This window comes from Sander lucioperca, chromosome 13, assembly GCF_008315115.2.
Source record: "Sander lucioperca isolate FBNREF2018 chromosome 13, SLUC_FBN_1.2, whole genome shotgun sequence".
NCBI classification, from domain to species: domain Eukaryota; kingdom Metazoa; phylum Chordata; class Actinopteri; order Perciformes; family Percidae; genus Sander; species Sander lucioperca.
In genome coordinates, this window is record NC_050185.1 from 25,879,451 (window position 1) to 25,898,547 (window position 19,097).

At 41.9% G+C, this 19,097-nt stretch overlaps 2 protein-coding genes across 3 annotated transcripts in view; both read left to right on the forward strand.

Moving 5' to 3' along the window:
- LOC116062367 (macrophage colony-stimulating factor 1 receptor 2-like) overlaps positions 1 to 3,895 on the forward strand; it is a 45,163-nt gene extending 41,268 nt beyond the window's left edge. For both annotated transcript variants that reach the window (XM_031317030.2, XM_031317029.2), the window contains exons 19-22: positions 404 to 503; positions 1,729 to 1,855; positions 3,239 to 3,323; positions 3,755 to 3,895. In XM_031317030.2, the coding sequence (XP_031172890.2) occupies positions 404 to 503; positions 1,729 to 1,855; positions 3,239 to 3,323; positions 3,755 to 3,825 (383 nt within the window). In that variant the 3' untranslated portion in view covers positions 3,826 to 3,895. The remainder of the gene's footprint in view (positions 1 to 403; positions 504 to 1,728; positions 1,856 to 3,238; positions 3,324 to 3,754) is intronic.
- Positions 3,896 to 12,295: 8,400 nt separating this feature from the next.
- The window catches only part of tmprss15 (transmembrane serine protease 15), a 28,986-nt gene continuing 22,184 nt past the window's right edge, over positions 12,296 to 19,097 (forward strand). The window contains exons 1-5 of the mRNA XM_035991022.1: positions 12,296 to 12,407; positions 12,943 to 13,067; positions 15,602 to 15,669; positions 15,933 to 16,075; positions 17,067 to 17,147. Coding sequence (XP_035846915.1) covers positions 12,296 to 12,407; positions 12,943 to 13,067; positions 15,602 to 15,669; positions 15,933 to 16,075; positions 17,067 to 17,147 — 529 coding nt within the window. The remainder of the gene's footprint in view (positions 12,408 to 12,942; positions 13,068 to 15,601; positions 15,670 to 15,932; positions 16,076 to 17,066; positions 17,148 to 19,097) is intronic.

The following is a 19,097-nucleotide window of genomic DNA, read 5'->3' on the forward strand; positions in this document are numbered from 1 at the left end:
TTAGGGTTAGAACTACTGAAGCCACTAGAGGGCGCAGCCACTAGAAACATAAATATAGGGTTAGGGTTAGAACTACTGCGGCCACTAGAGGGCGCTGTCACTAGAAACATTAATATAGGGTTAGGGTTAGAACTACTGAAGCCACTAGAGGGCGCTGTCACTAGAAACATTAATATAGGGTTAGGGTTAGAACTACACCGGCCACTAGAGGGCGCTGTCACTAGAAACATTAATATAGGGTTAGGGTTAGAACTACTGCGGCCACTAGAGGGCGCTGTCACTAGAAACATTAATATAGGGCAGAATGAGGCTGGAACAAACCACTGATGGGGGAGTTTTTCAGGGAGGACAGACTGGAAGTTCTCTGATTGGATCATCTGTAATTGTGTTTACCTGTTTACAGGTAAGAGTCCGTACCCAAACGTTGCCGTGGATACCAACTTCTACAAAATGATCCAAGATGGCCGCCACATGGATCAGCCAGATTTCGCTCCAGCAGAGATGTGAGCAGACAGACATCAGTGTTGATAAAGTTATTTTGACTGTGACTAGATTTCAGGAGGGATGCAGGGCACATGTCCCCCCCCCAAAAAAAAAAAATTTAGAAGAGGTTGCAGGTTGTGGGTCTGGAAAAGTTGAAACAAAAGGCGCATATTCAAATCCCAAAGTTGAAAGTCTAACACCTGCCCAGCGATCAATTATCCGTATAGTCGTGGTTTCAGATGCATTATTACTTCTCACCAGTTTAACCCTAACCCAGGGGTCGGCTATCTTTTAAATATAAAGTGCCATTTTAAAATGTTCTTCTTAATCAGTGTGCCGTCTCAGCATTATGAGCCCGCTCGAGGACTAGCCATCAGAGGCGGGGTAGGGGGGGTGTTCATGGGGAACAAGTCGATCAAACTACTGTAAATAACAGGCTGTTATTTATAAAGCTACTGTGTGCCATTGGTAAAGATACTGTGTGCCATTGGTAAAGCTACTGTGTGCCATTGGTAAAGCTACTGTGTGCCATTGGTAAAGCTACTGTGTGCCATTGGTAAAGATACTGTCTGCCATTGGTAAAGATACTGTGTGCCATTGGTAAAGATACTGTGTGCCATTGGTAAAGATACTGTGTGCCATTGGTAAAGATACTGTGTGCCATTGGTAAAGATACTGTGTGCCATTGGTAAAGATACTGTGTGCCATTGGTGGTACACGTGCCAAAGCAACAGTGTCAAACTCTTCACTACGGGCCACACTGGAAACTAAGAATCATTTGCATTTTTCAATTATTGCATGCCCCACATAGTCTTTTCACTTACAGTTTGGTCGACATAAAGCCCCAAAAAAGTTACTTAGCCATCGAAGAAAAAAACAACAAAAAAGGTTGAAAAAAGCAGAGAAAAACGTGCCAAAAACTACTTAAAAAGTGGCCAAACGCGTCGGCAAAAGTGACAAAAACCTTCAGAAATAAAGACAAAACATTGAAAAAGTGACAAAAACTAGGCGGGCCAAAATTTATTATGAACCTTAATTGATATGCGGGTCTGGATCAAAACCTGCAAGGGGCCGGATTTGACCCACAGACCTTGAGTTGGACACGTGTGCCAAAGGTTGCTGACCCCTGCCCTAACCTCTAGATCAGCCGGACTTCGCTCCAGCAGAGATGTGAGCAGACAAATATCAGTGTTAATAAAGTTATTCTGTCCTCTCAGTGTTAATAAAGTTATTCCGTCCTCTCAGGTACCAGATGATGAAGCTGTGCTGGAGTCTGGAGCCCACCGACAGACCAACCTTTAAGATGATTGGTCAGCTCATCAGGAGGCTCCTCCCCTCCGCCGGTGACTCATCGCCACATCACAGCCCCCAGGTGAGACGCCTGAAGCGCCAACTCCCGGCGCTTTTCAACATTTTTTTGTTTTTTTGGTGCTTTTGTGGCGTTTTTCTTCCCGCTGTTTTGGTTTTTGTCTGGTAGCATTAAGCAGGGGGACATTTCTGTGTAAAAAAGCATCACAAACAGACAACAAAAAGATGGTGAAAGCTAAAATGCCATGTTCATTATTCTAACCGTCTGTCACTACCCGATGTGAGTTGAGCATGCGTCACTTTGCGACAAGTAGCCTCCAAGATACTAACGAGAGACTTCTGTAATGTTGATACAGTAAAAATGGACCTACAACGAAGTTGGTTAACTGCTGGCTACAAGTTAGCAATCAAACACAACAAAGGCTGTTACTGGAACGGTGTTTTGAGCTAACATTAGCAATCAAACACAACAAAGGCTGTTACTGGAACGGTGTTTTGAGCTGACGTTAGCAACCAAACACAACAAAGGCTGTTACTGGAACGGTGTTTTGAGCTAATGTTAGCAACCAAACAATCATAGATAGCTAAGACGTTTTTGAAATGATTTCCATCTTCTGTTATTGTTTGTAAAGAGAAAAGTTTATTGTTTTATGGATTTCACAAATTTCAGTATGACACGTTATGCCGTAAACCGTTTAAATCTGAGCATGCTCAACTCACATCTGCCCTGACTCCATCTGCCCTGACGCCCATCTGCCCTGACTCCATCTGCCCTGACTCCATCTGCCCTGACTCCATCTGCCCTGACTCCATCTGCCCTGACGCCCATCTGCCCTGACTCCATCTGCCCTGACGCCCATCTGCCCTGAATCCATCTTCCCTGACTCCATCTGCCCTGACTCCATCTGCCCTGACGCCCATCTGCCCTGAATCCATCTGCCCTGACTCCATCTGCCCTGACTCCATCTGCCCTGACCCCCATCTGCCCTGACTCCATCTTCTCTGACTCCCATCTGCTCTGACTCCCATCTGCTGACTCCCATCTGCCCTGACTCCCATCTGCTCTGACTCCCATCTGCTCTGACTCCATCTGCCCTGACTCCATCTGCTCTGACTCCCATCTGCTCTGACTCCCATCTGCTCTGACTCCCATCTGCTCAGACTCCCATCTGCCCTGACTCCCATCTGCTCTGACTCCATCTGCTCTGACTCCCATCTGCTCTGACTCCCATCTGCTCTGACTCCCATCAGCCCTGACTCCCATCTTCTCTGACTCCCATCTACTCTGACTCCCATCTGCTCTGACTCCATCTGCTCTGACTCCCATCTACTCTGACTCCCATCTGCTCTGACTCCCATCTGCTCTGACTCCCATCTGCTCTGACTCCCATCGGGCAGTGACAGCGTCTAGGACCTGAACGCATCGTCTCTCTTCTTCTCTCCACAGTCGGCGTACAAGAACGTGGCTGAGTTCAGAGAAGAAGAAGAAGAGGAGGAGGTCAGAGACGCTCTGAAGGGAGGAGAAGAAGAAGGTCATTAACGCATCATCATTCCCCAAATAAACATCTCTCATTCCCCCTGCTCTGGCGTTTCCCCCTCTCATTCCCCCTGCTCTGGCGTTTCCCCCTCTCATTCCCCCTGCTCTGGTGTTTCCCCCTCTCATTCCCCCTGCTCTGGTGTTTCCCCCTCTCATTCCCCCTGCTCTGGCAATTCCCCCTCTCATTCCCCCTGCTCTGGCGTTTCCCCCTCTCATTCCCCCTGCTCTGGTTTTTCCCCCTAAATTGAAAAGCAGTTCAGGGAAATAAGAAGAGACATCCAGCGGTAAAAAGCAGCTAATAGCTAAAAGCAAGTGGAAAAAGATCTTTAAATTAGATTTAAATTGTACTAACTGTAGAATCTACTGTGGGATGGGAGGCTCTTGCTAGGAGACAGTTCTGACTCCACCTCCTTCTGATCCTCTCAGATCACCATGACGACGGCGACGACAAAGAGGAGGAGGAGCCGATGATGAAGAACATCTACCAGCTGTCCTGATCGTCTCATCCAATCAGAACCTGTTCCCCTGACTCCTGCTGTCTCCAATAAAGATGTTCAAAATTAAACTGTATTCGCATATTTAGAGTAAACAGTGACAGCATCAAATCATGCCTTTACACACACACACACACACACACACACACACACACACACACAAACACAAACACACACATACACACAGACACACACACACACACACACACACACACACACACACACATATATATATATATATATATATATATATGACTGTTTTACTGCTGGAAGGTGACCTCGAGTTACATCTTAATTACAAATCCAAATGGAAATGATCCCTAACGCCATTATAAAACCTTTTGATGACGTGATTAATTAGACTTTATGACATCTTGATCACAAGTCCAAACAGTTCCACTTAAAGGGGTTAGTAACACATGATTACTGAGTCACCGTTCTCTGGGACATGTTTTCATGCTATAACGCTGTGTTTGAGCTATGTTACTGGTCACTGGCTGCACGGTGATCGTGGTTCGACTGGTCGTGACTGTTATCCAAGATGGCGGCCGCCTGTATACATGAACACTGCTGTCTTTATAATCTATCTTTGTAATAAACTGTCTGTACACAGTTCTCAATGCTTCAGTTTACATGTAGGAACCTCATTATGCTATCGTGGAAGTGTGGTGCTATTTTGAGTCTTTTTAGTGGTCAACAGACTCTCACTCCCGTCTCCTAAAATACGGACGTTTGGTCAGCTGCCTTTGTCGTTGTTATTGACGCTAAAAGTCTCCTTTAGCGTCATATAACGCGCTTTATCTAAACACGCTTGGTCGGGACTATTGGCGTCCCTTTTGATGCCGTTAGGTTTAGGGAAAGGTCGTGGGTGGGCTTACGTTTCTGTGACTCGCGGGAAGAACGGGCCGGTTAAAGATTTAAAGGTTAAATATTTGGGACACGTCCCGGTATCCTGGGTGAAAGTCCTGTGTCTGACCCATCCACCCCCCCGACCAACCTCCCTACGTGGTATTTCCCCTTACATACTACCCATATACCTATATATACTATACTGGCCCACTGGGAATTATATTTTAAGTATTTTTAAGTGTTTGAAACTACAGTTACAGCGGCTCGCTTGGAAACGTAGACGTGTTCATATTTTCAATCTCCAGTTAGCTTTTAGTACTGACTTGATGTATGGCTCTATGAAACCTTTGTTTAAATTTTTTAAATATTAACTTTATGGCTCTTCATTAACCTTCGTGTTGTCTCCCCGTCGACCATGATGCAACTTTTGGTTTTTCTGGGTCGAAATGTAAAAATAATTCTAACGTTTTGGTCGTCTTTTTCGACCCTTTTGTCACTTTTTTGTCAAGTTTCTGTCAATATTTTTCTGCTTTTTTGACATTTGTTTTCACTTTTTTCAACGTTCCATGATCAATTCTTCTTTACATGCTTTACAATTGAATAAAAATGAAACTAAAATGAAAGTAGTGAACTGATCATTTGTTTGACTTGTGAAGAGCGTTTTATGGAACCATCCACGTTATTCTGTTTTCCCAAATTTCTGATATAGAAACTTTTTGAAAATGGGTCAGCTTAGACCGGAGGACAACAGGAGGGATAATGCTGCCGGACCCTCGGGCAAAAAAACACTTTCCACCGGGACACCAAACTACGTTTCTGGGGGAAACCCTGATTGATGAAAACATAATACGTAGCTGGTAACGAACAGTGTCCAGTTCAGAGTTCAGAGTTCTCTGTTGTCCCTCGAGGGGAAATTGATCTGCAGTTGGACGTACAAAACAACAACACAATAAATAAGGCATCAAACATCTTAACAGCATACAACCAACAGATAGATTAAGAACAATCCATCACTTAAAAGTGGACAGTGTAAAAATAAATCTAAGTCTAGAAAGTCTAAAAAGTATCACTGAGAAGGCCCAAAGTGGCATTAATAGAAACTGTGCATTTCAGAGTTGTTCATGGTAACAGCTTCAATTACACAAGGAACAAAATAAAATGTGTACCAGTTTGTTGTTCCTCTAGGGAGCCTGAGTCCCGCCCAGAGGGAGGAGAGTTGGCGCTCAGAGATTGACAAAGGTCTTTGTTAAGGCAGCTACACACCAACCAGACGGCCGTTACACACCAACCAGATGGCCGACCGTTGGCAATAAAGCCAGTGTGACTGATCAGTCTCCCCGAGGTCCACAAAGTACCTCAGAACACACCGAAGAGACAAGACGTAATACGTCTCCATAACAGCAGGCGGCCTAATCTGGATTGTCGCATTGTCAAAAATGAAAACCGGCAGCTGATTGGACAAACGCGTCACGTGGGTCTGGCTGCTGCTTCTGGATTTTTGATTTTTCAACCGGCCATTACTGGCGACTCATTCAGAATACAATCTCATATTGTACTAAAATAGTTCACCGAAACCTGTTTCTGAATACATTTTAAGAGAGAAATAAGCACGGTACGGAACACACCGAACAGACTCGAGTCACCGACCTCGCCAGACTGCCAACGGCCGATTATCGGCTCGGTGTGTAGCTGCCATTAGAGAGCTGCTGTGTGCCCATTATCTTGCTGGCCTCTGTCACAATCTTGGACAGACGACTTTTGTTTTGTAATGTAAGGTTCCCATAGCGTGAAATCAAACAAAATGTTTGAATGGACTCAATATAAGATCTGTAGAATAAATCCATCAGAGTCTCGAGATTTGGGATCTATTGAGGTCATGGGTCAAGTTTTCATCAACTGTTCCCAAATACCTTAAGGACTCAACCATCTCCACCACTGGGTGATTGTGGTAGGGAGAGGTTACTAAAATCATTGACCATGTCCTTAGTTTTTTTAGCATTGAACTTGAGGAAATGGCTGTCACACCACTCCACGAAATCAGTCACCACTGGCCCATGATCGAGCTCTCCGTCCTGGAGCAGGCTGACTATAACTGCGTAGTTGGCAAATTTCAAGAGATGCCTGTTTGTGTGGTGACTCCTACAGTCGTTTGTATAGAAAATATACAATAACGGGGCCAAGACACACCCTTGTGGTGAGCCTGTGGATGACAGCTTCTTTTAAGATAAAACACCATCTGCTGTAGTCTCTCATGTCCAGACCTTCCTCCACAGTGCAGGGGGCGGGGCTTCATTCAGCAGATTACCTGACAGGTTTACAGGTGAGTGCAGGGGGCGGGGCTTCATTCAGCAGATTACCTGACAGGTTTACAGGTGAGTGCAGGGGGCGGGGCTTCATTCAGCAGATTACCTGACAAGTCTACAGGTGAGTGCAGGGGGCGGGGCTTCGTTCAGCATATTACCTGACAGGTTTACAGGTGAGTGTAGGGGGCGGGGCTTCATTCAGAAGATTACCTGACAGGTTTACAGGTGAGTGTAGGGGGCGGGGCTTACCTGACAGGTTTACTGCCGCTGGACTTCACTCTCTGATAAACAAGAAACACAGCAGCAAGTTCTTCTCCAGGTGAGCTCGTTACACGTTCAATGTTCGATCCACACGTAACTGAATTACTGAGATTTTAACTCCAGCTCGAGGTAAACTTTATTATCTGTTAGGATAATTATTTATTAAAGAATGGACAGAAATCACTGAAGTTTCTCTCAAAGTTCGTTTTGACTTAGTCAATGTTACAGCAGCCAGTGAGTGCAGAGATAATGACTGGTATTCTGGTCTTCTTATAACAATCAGGGAGTGTGTTACTAAGGAGATCCTGTCTAATTCTCTCTGGTCAGGCATCTCCTCTACATGGTACATAACAAAACCTGTATAAAGGCTACACAAGATTCAGAAAAAAATATCAAAATAAAATGTTTGCAACATCAACTTAATAGTTTCAACAATGTGTCATATAGTAACTCAAGGGGTTAGGGTTAGGGTTAGGGTGCAGCTTTACTGAAAAACTCACCAGAGTCTGAATGAAATGCTCATAGAATAAATCTCACATCATCCTGAACCGGTTTCAATACTCAACCAATAAACTCAGATGAATTAGATCAAAATATGTTTGTTTTTTTATTTTTATCTTTGGTTTGCAACACAAAGTAATCATGTCATTGCTGTCTGATAAAAGCATTGTCATGAACTAAAGGTTTCAGGCCTAGTATTAGTAGAGCAGACCTAAGCACTATTCATCCTATTTGTTACCTGATATGGGAACATATATCACATTATATAATATAATTCAGTGTAATTAGTGTATTAAAATCATTGCTTAGCCTAAACTCTACATGTACAACTCCTGTCTTTCTCTTAACTCTGGGTGTCTGTGTGTGTGTGGGTGTCTGTGTGTGTGTGTGTGTGTGTGTGTGTGTGTGTGTGTGTGTGTGTGTGTGTGTGTGTGTGCGCGTGTGCGTGTGTGTGTGTGTGTGTGTGTGTGTGTGTGTCTTTGTGTGTGTGACTGTGTGTGTGTGTGTGTGTGTGTGTTTGTGTGTGTGACTGTGTGTGTGTGTGTGTGTGTGTGTGTGTGTGTGTGTGTGTGTGTGTGTGTGTGTGTGTGTGTGTGTGTGTGTGTGTGTGACTGTGTGTGTGTGTATCCTTGTCTACAGGGAAAGAGAAGAAATCATTACTGATATCGACCACAGAGACATATTGTTTATCAGGTTGTAAATCATTGTATTGAACTCAACTGTTCCTTGTGTTCTTCTGTAAGACATAATAATCAATATATCAGCTTCTCTTTGCTCTTCTGTAAGACATAATAATCAATATATCAGCTTCTCTTTGCTCTTCCTGTAGATGACCTGTAGGTTTGGGCATGCATTGTCCAGTTCAAGGATTTGTAACAAGCCTTTAATTCCTCCGCAGTTCCCAGTCGGGAGCTGTCACCAACCTTCCCAAAGCTCTCCACGTTTAACTTTTTTTTTAATTTCTTTTTATTGTGGCAGTTAAATTTAGTACATCATCGGGGTGTAAGACAGACAGACACATACACACACACATACACACACACACACACACACACACACACACACACACACATACACACACGTACACAGTACATCATCAGGGTGTAAGACAGACAGACACATACACACACACACATACACACACACACACACACATACACACACACACACACACACACACACACACACACATACACACATACACACACACATACACACACACACACACACACACACACACACACACACACACATACACACACATACACAGTACATCATCAGGGTGTAAGACAGATCGTCAGTTTGGAAATGCATTTCGTCTTTGATATGTTTTAATATTTTAATATGTTAATTTTAGTTGATTTAAAGGTCTTTATTTTGTAATGTCATGGTGTGTCAGCAGTTCTCTGACTGTAAAACACGCCAGTAATGATTATCTGTATTTATCACGTATTTATTAGTCATTAGTCGTTTCCATCCTGATAAAAGCTGATCACAGTTCAGCAGTTTTTCTCTCTGACTCTGAAACATGTCTAATGATTATCAGCTGATGGATTGATGATAGTCATTAGTCATTTTCATCCTGATGAAAGCTGAGAGCTGATCAGATCCAGGGTCAGTTTGTGAGGAACCCAGCGAGCAGACAGGTGAGTCAGGTGTTCCTGTCGTCCTGAAAATCAACCCTTTTTCTCTCGTTTTCGTCTCTTTTATCGACCCGTTGGGCTCTTTTGTTGACGTTTAAGTCTTGTGTTGCTTCCTGTCAACCATGCAAGGTTTAGTTTCTCTGGGTAAAAAAGATGTCAAATTTAAACTTTTTTTTTCAACATTTTGGTCATCTTTTTCATGACTTTTGACGATGTTTTTGACGATTTTTCTGTGATTCTTTTTTAATGGTTTTCTTGTTTTTCCAACAGTTTTGTCACTTTTTTCAACATTCTTTAAAAGAAAAATTCTAGTGCTATGAATTGAACACCAAACTCCCAAATTCAATGAAAGTAGTGAAGTGATCATGAAGAGTAACGGTTGAATGGAGCCATCCACGTTATAGGGTTAAACCAATCAGATGTTTCAGAATAATCTGTTGTTGAATTAAAGGATTTAGTTGACAATAGATTAGAGATACAAGTATAGGAAAGGCAGTAGTAGTAGTACTAGTATATAGCTGTTAAACATAGTAATATACAATATGTATTTTTTAGCATACTGGTATCAGATCAGTACTCGGTATCTGCATCCCAACTTCTCTTAATCCTCGTCGACCGTGAGGATACTTTTTGTTTTTTCTGGGTCAACATTTAAAAATAAAACTTTTTTTTAACATTTTGATTGTTCTTTTTCGACACTTTTTGTGGCTTTTCCCCCGATATGTTTGTTAGTTTTTCCGACGTTTCTGAAGCTTTTCCTTCTTCTTTTTTTGAACTTTATTTTCCAACATTTTAGTTACTTTTTTCAACGTTCTTTTTATAAAAAAAATTTCAGATGCAATAAAATGTTATAAAACACTCAAATCCAATGAAAGTAGTGAACTGATTATGTATTTTACTGGTGAAGAGCGTTGTAGGGAACCATCCACGTTAGTTTTTCTGACAATTTTGTTGAACGAAATCCAAATTTCTAGATAGATGTGTTGATTGGTAGATGTAGTGATTGGTAGATGTAGTGATTGGTAGATGTAGTGATTGGTAGATGTATTGATTGGTAGATGTAGTGATTGGTAGATGTAGTGATTGGTAGATGTAGTGATTGGTAGATGTATTGATTGGTAGATGTATTGTAGATGTATTGATTGGTAGATGTATTGATTGGTAGATGTAGTGATTGGTAGATGTATTGTAGATGTATTGATTGGTAGATGTAGTGATTGGTAGATGTAGTGATTGGTAGATGTATTGATTGGTAGATGTAGTGATTGGTAGATGTAGTGATTGGTAGATGTGTTGATTGGTAGATGTAGTGATTGGTAGATGTAGTGATTGGTAGATGTAGTGATTGGTAGATGTATTGATTGGTAGATGTAGTGATTGGTAGATGTAGTGATTGGTAGATGTAGTGATTGGTAGATGTATTGATTGGTAGATGTAGTGATTGGTAGATGTAGTGATTGGTAGATGTATTGTAGATGTATTGATTGGTAGATGTAGTGATTGGTAGATGTAGTGATTGGTAGATGTATTGTAGATGTATTGATTGGTAGATGTAGTGATTGGTAGATGTAGTGATTGGTAGATGTATTGTAGATGTATTGATTGGTAGATGTATTGATTGGTAGATGTAGTGATTGGTAGATGTAGTGATTGGTAGATGTATTGTAGATGTATTGATTGGTAGATGTATTGTAGATGTATTGATTGGTAGATGTAGTGATTGGTAGATGTATTGTAGATGTAGTGATTGGTAGATGTATTGATTGGTAGATGTAGTGATTGGTAGATGTATTGATTGGTAGATGTAGTGATTGGTAGATGTAGTGATTGGTAGATGTAGTGATTGGTAGATGTATTGTAGATGTATTGATTGGTAGATGTAGTGATTGGTAGATGTATTGATTGGTAGATGTAGTGATTAGTAGATGTAGTGATTGGTAGATGTAGTGATTGGTAGATGTAGTGATTGGTAGATGTAGTGATTGGTAGATGTATTGTAGATGTATTGATTGGTAGATGTAGTGATTGGTAGATGTAGTGATTGGTAGATGTATTGATTGGTAGATGTAGTGATTGGTAGATCTATTGTAGATGTATTGATTGGTAGATGTAGTGATTGGTAGATGTATTGATTGGTAGATGTAGTGATTGGTAGATGTATTGTAGATGTATTGATTGGTAGATGTATTGATTGGTAGATGTAGTGATTGGTAGATGTATTGATTGGTAGATGTGATTGGTAGATGTATTGATTGGTAGATGTAGTGATTGGTAGATGTATTGTAGATGTATTGATTGGTAGATGTATTGATTGGTAGATGTAGTGATTGGTAGATGTAGTGATTGGTAGATGTATTGTAGATGTATTGATTGGTAGATGTAGTGATTGGTAGATGTATTGATTGGTAGATGTAGTGATTGGTAGATGTATTGTAGATGTATTGATTGGTAGATGTAGTGATTGGTAGATGTAGTGATTGGTAGATGTATTGATTGGTAGATGTAGTGATTGGTAGATGTATTGATTGGTAGATGTAGTGATTGGTAGATGTATTGTAGATGTATTGATTGGTAGATGTAGTGATTGGTAGATGTAGTGATTGGTAGATGTAGTGATTGGTAGATGTATTGATTGGTAGATGTATTGATTGGTAGATGTAGTGATTGGTAGATGTAGTGATTGGTAGATGTATTGTAGATGTATTGATTGGTAGATGTAGTGATTGGTAGATGTATTGATTGGTAGATGTAGTGATTAGTAGATGTATTGTAGATGTAGTGATTGGTAGATGTATTGATTGGTAGATGTAGTGATTGGTAGATGTAGTGATTGGTAGATGTAGTGATTGGTAGATGTAGTGATTGGTAGATGTATTGTAGATGTAGATGTATTGACTGTGTGTTTGTTCTGTCAGAATGAAGCTCCGTCTCTCGTCTCTGGAGATTCTCCTGGCCATCGTGTCGACTCTTCTCCTCGCCTGCTGTATCGGACTCATCGTAGTTTCATGGCTCAGCCTGAAGCCTGAAGGTAATCAGATTACTGATGTACTCATCACAGATTATTCTGTATGTTGCTACACTCACTGTGCTGTATGGACGACACAAAGTCTTGTGTTTTCTCCTTAACTTCTTCAGGACATGAACACCTGTTTCCTGTGTGAAAGTCTTGTGTTTTCTCCTTAACTTCTTCAGGACATGAACTCCTGTTTCCTGGGTGAAAGTCTTGTGTTTTCTCCTTAACTTCTTCAGGACATGAACACCTGTTTCCTGGGCTTTCAGCCACTGAACATCTGCCCAGATATATTAGAAATATAATCTCTATTGACTCATCTGAAGACCAATCAGGCGGCCATTTAGTTAATGTGGTTCCTTTTTAGCATTTAAGCTTTTTGCCTTTTTATTTCTGTTGTCTTTTATTCTGATGAACTTTTCATCTTCTGAATCTTGTCTTTTCTCTATTGTGTTTATAGTTCTGTATCTTATTTCATGTATTTTTTTAATGTGTCAGCCTTTTGTCCACGACAAACCTCCCAAATGTTGAGTTTTGGTGTTTGTGTGCCCAGGTGCCGTTAAGCCAGGCATGCGGAGCGGCCGCATGGTGATCACACACGGAGCAGTTTACTCTGACGAGCTGAAAAACTCCAGCAGTCTGCAGTTTAAATCTCTCGCCTTTGACGTCCAAAACCTGGTAAGACTCCAAGCTTTTATTGTGAAATAGCAGTTAGCTTTAACATCCGATGTGAACTTTTATTGTGAAATAGCAGTTGGCTTTAACATCTTTTTGCGGGGTGCAAATGTTCCACCAAAACAAGTTTCTTCCTGAGACTATTTAGCAGAGCCTCTGTCGCTGCGTCCGGAGCTCAGCGCCGGCCAGCACCGTTGTGATTGGTTTTCAGAAATGCAAACACCCCAGGCTGCATCTCATATTGCTTATCTGATAGCTCCTCGACTCCTCGGTTAAACCGGAAGTTGTTCTGTCCCTCCTCGATGAAGGCCTTCCCAAATCTTTTATCTCTACCCTGAGGAGCGAGAAGGGGTCATAGAGGAGGGGTCATCAAGGATGGGTCATAGAGGAGGGATCATAGAGGAGGGGTCATCAAGGAGGGGTCATAGAGGATAGACTTATATCTGGCACACAAGTTGGGCTCGCTCCCAAAGTTACTACCATGGCGTACGCAGACGACGTCACAGTTGTTATTAAAAACCAGATGGAGATGGATGTTTTACCCAACCACCTAAACCTATATGAATTAGCTTCGGGTGCTAAATTAAATCATAATAAAACTGAGGGAGTTTGGATCGGAGCTGAAAGTAAGAAACGTGACATCAATATTAAAGTAAAGGATGAAATTAAAATCTTAGGTCTGACTATTTGTGGTCAAAACTGTAGTGACAAAAACTGGGAAACTAAACTATGTGAGGTTAAAGAAGAAGTTAAAAAATGGGAAAATAAAAACACCAATTATAAATCAAGAGTGAATATTGTCAAAACTTTCATCTTATCCAAGCTCCTGTTTTTAGCAAACATCGGTTCGGTCGGTGATCGCTCCAAGTGGAGGAAAAGGAGAGGGAGAGCCAGACAAGGTCCAGAATATAAACTGAATTATGGTGATTTTATGTATGATTATGAGAAACTTCAAATTGACTGGAGTGGCCTCCCAAGTAAAATGATTTTAAAAAAAATTAATGATTATAAATATGGTGGGTATATAAATTATAAAAACCTAACTTACAACGAAGGAACCCAGTTCCTGAAATTTTTAAACAATAAAAACATCTCTGAGAGCATTCGAGACGTGAATTTAAATTTATTTTATTGTTATTAATACGTACTGTGTGTATATGTTTATACTTATATTGTTTATATCTTTTTATCCTTCTTATATTTGTATGTGTGACATGCTCCAACAACACCATGACAAATTCCTCGTATGTGCAACGTACTTGGCAATAAAGCCCTTTCTGATTCTGATTCTGATTCTGATTCTGATTCTGATTCTGAGATGGCTGAGGTCTGTAAACAGACTCGCTGTCAGAGCTGTTGTGTCATGGAGTTGCTATGTTAAAACTAAAAAATGTCCAATGATCTACTGTAACGATGATGAGACACAACAGCACCTTTTAATAGATTGTTACAGAGCAAAAGAAGTCTGGGACAAACTAAAAGTGTATGGTGTAAAATTTGATCTTTCATATAAATCTGTTATGTACTGTATTATTGATGAATCTATATCAGAGAAACATAAGGAACTGTTAAAAATAATCATATGTATTGTATGCATCAAGTTATGGAAAACAAGATGCTGTATGGTTATACATCAGACTGTCATAAATAGCGATGACGTGTGTAAACAAGTGCTCACTGAGCTAAGAAGAAGATCATCTCTGGACAAAAAACTGCTCCTTCCTTGGAACATTTTGACACTTTGAATACAGCACTTTATGAAAGACTCCTAATGTACTTTATAAAAGAATCTATGCACTTTATGAGAAACTCTGTATGCACTTTATAGAAGACTATGCACTTTATGAGAGACTCTAGAGGCACTTTATGATTCTTTGCACTAGTCACTTTACTCGATTTGCACTCATTTTGTAACTTGAATTGTATTAATTTTTTGATTGTTATGTATGTTAATGTAGCCCATACTGTGTAAACTGAAACTTTAATAAAGGGATCATCAAGGAGGGGTAATCAAGGAGAGATCATAGAGGAGGGGTCATCAAGGAGGGATCATAGAGGAGGGGTCATCAAGGAGGGATCATAGAGGGGGGTCATAGAGGAGGGATCATTGAGGAGGGTCATAGAGGAGAGATCATAGAGGAGAGATCATAGAGGAGGGATCATTGAGGAGGGGTCATAGAGGAGGGGTCATTGAGGAGGGATCATTGAGGAGGGATCATTGAGGAGGGGTCATAGAGGAGGGATCATTGAGGAGGGATCATTGAGGAGGGGTCATAGAGGAGGGATCATTGAGGAGGGATCATTGAGGAGGGGTCATCGTGATACTTCAGAGGAAAGGACGTCTCATCTCTCTGAAACACATTTGCTCGGTTCCTCTCTCCTCCAGTGATTTCCTCGCAGCAATGTCAGCAACATGAGATGCAGCTCCAGAGAGTTTATTATTCTATCCCAGAATGCATCTGTGGTGTAGCCAGACAGTCTGGACATGCGAGATTAATCTGCAGGGGTCATGTTTCTCTGATCTCATTGGTCGACAGGTGTCTGAGGCGTTCGGTCTCAGCGAGCTCCGACTGGACTTCCAGTCCTGCAGGGTTTTACAGTTCAGGTAAATATCATTCATCACATGGTCACTGATCAACGATCTGCACAGCCAATCAGAATCTGAGGATGATTTTACAGTGCTCAGGTTAAAGATGTGTTACCTTTCTGAGTTTATCTTAATTTGTTTAAATTCTGTGGAAGATTCAAGACGGATCAGTTTCATCACAGCTGCTTCTGCCTGATTGTTCGATCAGTAAAACATGAAACATGTTGATTCTCTGTAATATAATCTGACGTTTGAGTGTGTGTTGATTTGTGTGTCTGCAGTCAGGGCAGCGTGGTTGTGACCTTTGACCTCTGGTTCAGTCAGCTGATTGACGTACAGGAGGTGGAGCGTCAGCTGTGGGCAGGGCTTCAGGAGGCCGGGAACACGGGACTGGTGATTGACAAAAACAGCATCCACATCACAGGTATATAATATATTAATACAGTATCTATTAATATCTGTAGATACACAGAGATAGAAACAGTCTCTACATCACTTTAGGTAGTCCTTACATAGGTACTGTCAGGGCACGCCCTCATACTCTGCTTCAGACTGGCTAGTAGTCCTTACCTAGCTACTGTCAGGGCCCTTATACTCTGCTTCTGACTGGCTAGTAGTCCTTACCTAGGTACTGTCAGGGCCCTTATACTCTGCTTCTGACTGGCTAGTAGTCCTTACCTAGGTACTGTCAGGGCACACCCTCATACTCTGCTTCAGACTGGCTAGTAGTCCTTACCTAGCTACTGTCAGGGCCCTTATACTCTGCTTCTGACTGGCTAGTAGTCCTTACCTAGGTACTGTCAGGGCCCTCATACTCTGCTTCTGACTGGCTAGTAGTCCTTACATAGGTACTGTCAGGGCACGCCCTCATACTCTGCTTCAGACTGGCTAGTAGTCCTTACCTAGGTACTGTCAGGGCCCTCATACTCTGCTTCTGACTGGCTAGTAGTCCTTACATAGGTACTGTCAGGGCACGCCCTCATACTCTGCTTCTGACTGGTTAGTAGTCCTTACATAGGTACTGTCAGGGCACGCCCTCATACTCTGCTTCAGACTGGCTAGTAGTCCTTACCTAGCTACTGTCAGGGCCCTTATACTCTGCTTCTGACTGGCTAGTAGTCCTTACCTAGGTACTGTCAGGGCCCTCATACTCTGCTTCTGACTGGCTAGTAGTCCTTACCTAGGTACTGTCAGGGCACACCCTCATACTCTGCTTCTGACTGGCTAGTGGTCTTACCTAGCTACTGTCAGGGCCCTCATACTCTGCTTCTGACTGGCTAGTAGTCCTTACCTAGGTACTGTCAGGGCACACCCTCATACTCTGCTTCTGACTGGCTAGTAGTCCTTACCTAGCTACTGTCAAGGCACGCCCATTCTACTGGAAAAACTTAAAATCTAAACACGTGTTCCTGTAGAGAAACCAGACGAGACGACAGCTGCTCCGACAACCATCATACCGACAACCATCATACCGACAACCATCACTCCTACAACAGGTGTGTCTCAGAGTCTCTGGTCTCAGAGTCTCTGATCTTTGTGTCTCTGATATTTGTGTCTCAGTGTCTCTGTTCTTTGTGTCTCTGATCTTTTTGTCTCTGTTCTTTGTGTCTCTGATCTTTGTGTCTCTGGTCTTTGTGTCTCTGGTCTTTGTGTCTCAGTGTCTCTGATATTTGTGTCTCTGACAGAGATGGGGACTCGAGTCTGAGACTCGGACTCGAGTCGCACTTAAGTCGCACAAACAGCTGACTTCAGACTTGACTCGGACTCGACCCAAAAGACTTCAGACTTGACTCGGACTCGAGCTTCGAGACTCGTCAACAGCCTGTTTTCATACAATTATTGCTTTTTAAATCTAAATGTATTAATGTATTTCCATTTTCTTTTATTGGCACATATACGGGGAAACGTATGACGAGCTGTATGTCCCCTGCCCTTTGCCATAATGTGCAACGTAACGCATGCGCCTATGTGCGCGCACATATCAAAAAATGCATTGAGGATGGCGACACCAAGTCCTCCCGGAGTTGTGCCTTTTGTCATTAGTTTTGCTTTTAATAACTTGGTAAACAGTGGCAGTAAGATAACAGCTACATGCAAGGTGTGTGGCACCAAGATAAATGATGCCGGATCAACAACGTCGGACTTCATCAGGCGTCTCAAAACACATCCAAATAGGTCAGTCACTCACACACTAATGTGAAAGAGACGTTACATTTAGCATATATCGTCACAGGTAACAAGCTAACCATCGCTAAGTGTTGTGCTAATGCTGGGAACAGGCAAATAGTATCTTTATAGTTAGTAGTCGCTGAGGCTAAGAAATCCATGGCGCACAGGAGGCGGGACGCACGGATCCATCCCCCCAGGAACACACGCTGTGTCGGGGGGGCAAACTCATGTGATGCGTAATTGATCCCGTGGATGATTTGTAGGCTATTAAGCAGAGGTGGGACAAAGTCATTGTTATGCAAGTCACAAGTAAGTCTCAAGTCTTTGCCCTCGAGTCCAGAGTCAAGTCGAGTCAAAGATGAGGCAAGTCCCGAGTCGAGTCACAAGTCAAAGCCAACAAGTCTCAAGTCGAGTCCAAAGTCCTACCATTTTAGTTTCGAGTCATTTCAAGTCATTTCAGTTTCAGTGTATGCAATATTAAGAAAATTTTCACTGCTTCAAAAGTCATAAGAAAGCCCTTTCTCTCAAGAAACTGAAGTCATATGCTTTATAGCAGTGGTTCAAAGTGGGGACGGGGACCCCTGGGTGCCGCGAGGGGGTGCTAGGGGGGCCATGGCAAGTTGGCATGAAAAGTATAGCAAAACAAAATAATTGAATAAATTAAATAATTAAAGTAAACCAAATTAAACCAAAAATAAGCTAAACAATATTCCCATTAGTTAAGAACTGCACTATAATAATCTATTGCATCTCTGAACATTACTACTGTAATCGTTATTATTTTATTTTATTATAGGCTATGGCTTGGTTGAATTCCAATGTAGAATGCGGTCTGTTATTTCTTGATAACAGACCGTTGCCATGAAAAACAGAGCGTTGCTATGGACGCAGTTCGGTTTAGCGGAAGCAGTACAATCGTTTTTAAATCAATAAACTCCTTTTTAAATGAATATTTTGTGTCAAAGTATTTATTTGGTAGGTAGCCATGTAATAAGCGGGATAATGTATAGCGAGGCGGTAGTTATAGCGAATACAACCTGATATGAAAAGGGAAGGCTAATGGTGGATCTACTGTGACTGTGTTATGGTAACGTTACTTTAAAACGGACGTTGACATGATGTTGGCGAGGTTTTCCATCTGAGTGTGCTACACTCATGTACCTCATATAATCAGGGTTCAAAAATCCCTATTTTTGTAAGCATGAACCAGCAAGGGAGACGTGCGTTTACTGTCTCGTTGAGACAGTAAATATGCAGCAGCTAGTAAGTTACGGTAC